This window comes from Triticum dicoccoides, chromosome 4B (assembly GCF_002162155.2).
Source record: "Triticum dicoccoides isolate Atlit2015 ecotype Zavitan chromosome 4B, WEW_v2.0, whole genome shotgun sequence".
Lineage (NCBI taxonomy): Eukaryota > Viridiplantae > Streptophyta > Magnoliopsida > Poales > Poaceae > Triticum > Triticum dicoccoides.
The window spans coordinates 80,254,525-80,260,568 of NC_041387.1; the positions used below are offsets into that span (position 1 = coordinate 80,254,525).

Genomic DNA, 6,044 nt, shown 5'->3' on the forward strand with positions numbered 1-6,044 from the left:
CTCATCAAACGTATGTATAATGCCGAACAGGGTGAGGCGACGATGAGCCTGTCAATGGGCGCGTGCCCCCACGCGTGGCAGCACCAGCTACAGCACCGCGGCCGCATGTGGGCCGCCTCCCCGGCCTTCCGCAGGCAGCTCTTCCTGCTCCGCTCTCTCGCGCCCACCTGCGCAGACGGCGGCCGTGCCTCCTCGAGCTCTCTTCGTCCCCACGCGATGTCTGCGGCGGCCGGGCCGGTGTACGAGGCGGACGCGGAGGCGGTGGTCCGGCGAATCACGCCGCCGCTCGACCGCGCAAGGCACAAGGGTCAGGCAGGTCAGTAAGCCGCCCGTCTTAGCTCCTTGCTGGCCCGCGCTATGTGCTTGCGTGCGTGTTAGGTAATGGATTGGGCCGATGATGCTCACACTTGCGCACTCTGTGTTCGTTGGAATGCCTCAGCGCGGAGTGATCTTGGGTTGTAGATCGCAGAAGTAGCGAGAGTCTTGGGGTTGAAGCAGATTGTTTCCTTACCTGTGAGCAGTGTCAACAGGGGCCGAGAGGGCATTTAGGTATAGGGAAAGTTTACCACCTAGGCCAGGCAAGCTATTGGAGAAAATATCGTGGGCGCCTGTAGGGCAGTGTTCACCACCTAGGCTTGTTTCCTTAACATGAGAATTTGTGAAATCACAGTCGATTTTCAGCCAGCATTGGATTCCCGTCCCAGGGTTCCCCTCCGTCTTCAACCTCTAGCCGTCAGATTCTTTCTTTCAAATGTTTTTACAATGTGGAATTTTCCTTTTAAGCCTAGAGCACTAAGTACCTCACCACAAAAGAAGCTATGTGGAGCAATAGATAAATGGATTTATCTAGCATTTATACCAAGCATGTTTTTCTTGAGATAGAAGATTTATACTGAGCTTGAGATGCAACTGGTATGTTGGTTGTTGGGCTTAATTAGCAACCGATGAGCTGAGTATTTAAAGAAAAAAAAAACAGTGTGCCCACCGCCTGCCCACAACAATAGCCATGGTCGTCAAGATGGGGAGGATCCATGAATGCATACCATGTGGTGGTTGCTCGGCTGGACATACACAGTGCTCGCTGGCTTGAAGATGAGACGCTGGCCACCGGAGCAAGATGTTGTGCCTGGAGAGATCATGAGACATACAAGTGGAGTGGCCATGATAGAGGCGGCCTTGCGGGGTGGAGTATGGTGAAATAGGGATTTATGGCTTTCAAACTCTTGTATGTATCTTCACCAAAGACTTATTGCTCATTGATGCCTAACAAGAAATTTTAAATATTTAGTGTTCACTCAGGCACCCATTGGGTTGCCCATGGGCGGAAAGCCGAGCCTATACCCGACCCACGACATAATAGGAGGCCCCATGGTTTTGCCTATTTGTGAAACAAGAAACCCATGCCCTACCTGTCGGGTTGGGTACCCATGGTACCCGATCCCATGGGTTAAATGTCCATCATGACTGTAGATTGTGGTTCAGATGTTAAATGTCATGAAATTAATACAAATTTGAGCATTAACTTTTGGCTTTGTTGGAACTGGGAAGATCATGCGGCATCATCCCGAAGAAACATCATGCAGCATGGGAGAGAATTGGTGTTTCGGGTATGTTGAGTTGGGGCCCGCCTCCAGTTTGGAAGCCTATTTTGGGATCTGTGCTCTGCGTTGTTGTTGGGAGTTGCAGGTGCTGGAGCTGTGGGGCTTGTAGAGACTAGGCGAGCTGCATGCCTGACTATGACCCATGGCTGACAGCTGACAAGCACCATCATATAAGAGCCTACATGACAGGAAGGATTTTGATATCAATGCATGTACAAAGCAGAAGATTAGAGAATACCATGTGTTCTTTAAAACACATTTTTTTAAAGGTGAAAAATATGAATCCAACTAATTATATTTTGTAATACAATGGACAATGCTAAATACACGGGACCAACTATCGACAGATGTGTGTACTTTTCTTCAATCCTATGTTCAGGGATACCAAAAAAGTAACTTTTTGTGGATGTTAAATTCTTATGTTTTTATGTTTTTCATTGGAAGACATGCAACTCTTGTGAGCATCTCTGGTGGCCAGGCTTAGATTATGACAGCAAATTTCGGCATTGAATTATACATATGCAACCTTTTGAAGAGATCCTGTGCACGCAATTGACCTTATCTTATATATTTTCAGCGTCTCAGCTCTAAGAAAAGTGTAACAGTTGTAATTTCTGGGGTGGGACCTTTCTAATGGGTGTTAAATCTTATTTAAAGTTGTGGCTTGTGCATTCCATTTTGTTTTTGGATGTTCTCAAATTGCAACAAAAAAATTCTTCAAACTTATCGGTGACATGTCATTGTTGCTTTCCAGGGAAGATAGCAATAATTGGTGGATGTCGCGAGTACACTGGTGCTCCTTACTTTGCCGCTATCTCTGCATTGAAAGTTGTCAGTATCTTCTAAAATTTACCCACATGAATTGCACGTCGAAGCTGATGTTTCACATGTTGTTTAGGGTGCAGATCTCTCACATGTTTTCTGCACAAAAGATGCTGCAACAGTAATCAAGAGCTATAGCCCTGAGTTGATTGTGCATCCAATATTAGAGGAGTCCTACAGCGTAAGGTAATTTTAGATGAATTTTGTAGCACAGTGTAATATCAATATGATGTTTCCGATAACCTCAAGTCTATTTTTGTAGGGATGATGAAAGAGAATCTGTTTCTTCTAGCATTCTCACTGAAGTTATAAAGTGGGTGGAGCGCTTTGATTGCATTGTTGTTGGCCCCGGCCTTGGAAGGGACTCATTTCTTATGGTTTGCTTGCATACTTCTAACATCTTCTGAAAATATAATTAATATTTCTGTCCTGTTTAGTTCTTTATTCTTGCTTTCATTGGTTGCTACTTGCTAGTTGTGACTGTTGCTGCATTGCCCTTATTTGACCCCTTAAACATCTTCGTATTTAAAATTTTCTGTTCCTTCTGCATTTATTGTTTTGAGGCCAGCTTGAACCTTTAATCAGGTGGTATTTATATGTGTATTTGTGCTAGTTAAGTCAAAACGTTTTATCGAATCTAATTTGACGATCTTTCCAATATGAAAGATGTATGCAGTCATTAAGTTGCCAGATTTGTAGGGTGGAGTTTATATACACATGTATTCGGTCATGAATCATTAGGCATGGAAGTTCAGGGATATATTCTTTGTAGGGTGGAGTTAATATGCACACAAACTTAGAATCGTTAGGCATGGAGGTTAAACTGTTAGATAGAAATCTGGAGAGTAGAAGAAATATAACAATTCAATAATGTTTCGATATTATGAAAGTTTCTATTTTGTATCACCGTCTCACAATCACATCAATGGTTTTTTGTTGAGATTCTGTCATCTAGGTTTAAGTACAGTAAGAATAAGATAGTATTTAGGTTATCTTCTGTCTTACCTTTACTTCACTTTGCCTATTTGTAGGATTGTGTCAGTAATATAATGAGGCATGCACGACAGGCTAATATCCCAATTGTCGTTGATGGGGTATGACTCGAACTTATTTAATTACCTTTTGTACTCCAAATTAGGGGTGAAACTTGAATTTGTTTTGTATGGTCTGCAGGATGGCCTTTTCCTTATAACCAATAACATTGGTCTTGTTGAAGACAACTCTCTTGCCATCTTAACGCCAAATGTATACGAGTACAAGCGTCTTGTCCAGAAGATTCTTAACTGTGAAGTAAATGAGGAAAATGCTTCTGAGCAACTGACTGCACTTTGCCAAAAGTATGAGCACAATATTTACTACATTTTTCTTTTAATGTTCATCTGTAACCTTGTTTTCTTTCAGAATTGGTGGTGTAACCATCATGAAGAAAGGAAAAGCAGATGTAATTAGTGATGGTAAAAAAGGTATACTGCAAAGCTGCTTGGTTACAACTGTTAAGCTCATGCTTGAAATACATGTGCTTACTCTTCATGGCCTCATCTTTTTGTGTAAAATGCTGCAATTCTCTGTGACTACTACTAGTACTAACTACATTTTGTTTGAACTACTGGATATTTCTTTATCTGAAGTCACACAAGTGAGTACCTTTGGTTCTCCGAGGCGATGTGGTGGTCAAGGCGACATTCTCTCTGGAAGGTCTGTTGGCTTCTCGGTGCTGAGTATTCCTCGCTGTACTTTGTGTCATGCTGACTGTTTATCTCATTGTAATATGTACAGTTTTACATTTGTACACACCATTAATACACTTTTATGCTAATGTTTGTCTCCTCTTTCACCAATATTAGTGTTCTAATGGTAAGGATGCATTTTTTAACATCTGTTTTTGGGTAACCAAATGAATGAACATAGAGTGGTTATTTGTACTCTAACCTGCCTGCTCTCTCTAAACTTTAGAGGCTTTATGATTGTAACGGTAGTTGATTCGAATCACAAACACGCTTGAGGCTTGACGCTTCTAAACTTCAAATGATGTGTACCTAGGCTATATTTTCCACAGCAAATTAATGAAACTCATTCCACACAAGCATACTTCTATTGAGCTCACGTGATATGTGTTTAGGTTTGCACAGCACATCTGCATCTAATGCTTGGAACATATGTATTGGATCCATAATTGCTTCGCAGGATTATACTGTTGTAGTTAAATTACTTGAGATTCACTTTTGTGTGTTGCTTACACTTCAAATTTTTTTCTAATAGATACATTTTTACCATAATTAATTGGACAACTTCCGATAATTCCCAACCTTAGCTGTACACTTGTAAGGTGGATGGTTAGTACTCCCTCCGTTCCTAACTATTTGTCTTTTTAGAGATTTCAAATGGACTACCACATACGGATGTATATAGACATATTTTAGAGTGTAGATTCACTCATTTTGCTCCGTATGTAGTCACTTGTTGAAATCTCTAGGAAGACAAATATTTAGGAACGGAGGAAGTATTATCTAAAAATAATAATGATAATGATAATGATAGGTCAACATTAAGTTTCGGGCATCATTGAATGGTCTTTTTCGACGTCTTATGTATGGTTTTTTTGGGCGTTCAATCAACGAAAAATAATAATACAAGCAACCATGAAATTTTATGTTTCCTGTATCTCAAACACACTCCATTTGAAACCAAGGTTGGTTGATTTGTTGTCTAATCTTGTTAACTGATGACAGCGTGGCAGTATTTTCATCATGGGCACGGCACTTTCTCTTGTCAAATGAGCAACCTAAAGAGACTAGGTAATGCTCATTCCTGTTCATCACTAATAATCTAACTCTCTCATTTTACTAAGATCTGATTTTTGCTTTCGCGCAATGCAGTGTGAATCCTATGGTTCTTGGGTGCATAGCTGGCTCTCTATTGCTCAGAAAAGCTGCGGCGCTTGCATTTGAAAAGAACAAGAGATCAACTGTCACTACTGACATCATTGAGTTCTTGGGCCAAAGGTCTGTTGTGTCAGCACTAGATTTTAATCTTGTATGACGGTTCTTTCATTTGAAAATGTCTTTCCCTTGTTGCAGCTTGGAAGATATCTGCCCTGCTGGGCGGTAGTTTCTTGTGGGTTTCTTACCATAATACTGGAACTGCGCCTCGGCATTCTACAATAATAGCAATCCTGTTATCAGGATGTATCGTCACCGTGTTTATGTACATATATCTCTAGTAACAAGAGGATGCTATGATCTGTTGTGTACAACCGTTGTCCAGAAATCCCCAGTGAATTGAAGTTTAGTAGAAGCGGTGGCGGCAGGCGTGCCGCTTTTTGGTTCTCTTTGTTCGATTTTTTTCTTCTTTGGCTTTGTGCATGAACCGACATAGGAACAGACACGACACAGGAATACACGGTTGGAGAACAATCTTGCAATGACAGCGTTATGATGACGACAGGAGACGTTGAGAAAGTAAACTACTAATAAAAACGCACCTAAAATATATTAGGGCTAATAACGGCCTTATGGCAGCTCAGAGAGGTCACTTGAACTCCCTACGGAGGTCATCCAAGCGAACGCCATAATTGAGTAAATTGTAAAAAACCACCACAATTGGACACCCTAATTTTCGGGG

General features: G+C 41.5%; 1 protein-coding gene across 1 annotated transcript; it reads left to right on the forward strand.

The window, feature by feature from the left end:
* Positions 1 to 6: 6 nt before the first annotated feature.
* LOC119295138 (ATP-dependent (S)-NAD(P)H-hydrate dehydratase-like) lies at positions 7 to 5,750 on the forward strand. Its single transcript, XM_037573471.1, has 11 exons — positions 7 to 316; positions 2,356 to 2,432; positions 2,500 to 2,609; positions 2,686 to 2,800; positions 3,455 to 3,517; positions 3,597 to 3,760; positions 3,825 to 3,886; positions 4,052 to 4,118; positions 5,153 to 5,218; positions 5,300 to 5,425; positions 5,501 to 5,750. The coding sequence occupies exons 1-11, from the start codon at positions 13 to 15 to the stop codon at positions 5,529 to 5,531; spliced, it is 1,185 nt and encodes a 394-aa protein (XP_037429368.1). The 5' UTR covers positions 7 to 12; the 3' UTR covers positions 5,532 to 5,750.
* The last annotated feature ends 294 nt before the right edge of the window (positions 5,751 to 6,044 follow it).

What these genes read in the sequence shown, in the direction of transcription:
- LOC119295138 (XM_037573471.1), top strand. Translation starts at nt 13, where the DNA reads ATGTATAATGCCGAACAGGGTGAGGCGACGATGAGCCTGTCAATGGGC. An exon ending in CTGACTGCACTTTGCCAAAA is followed by an intron (nt 3,761 to 3,824) that starts GTATGAGCACAA and finishes GTTTTCTTTCAG; the next exon opens with AATTGGTGGTGTAACCATCA. An exon ending in AATTAGTGATGGTAAAAAAG is followed by an intron (nt 3,887 to 4,051) that starts GTATACTGCAAA and finishes CTTTATCTGAAG; the next exon opens with TCACACAAGTGAGTACCTTT.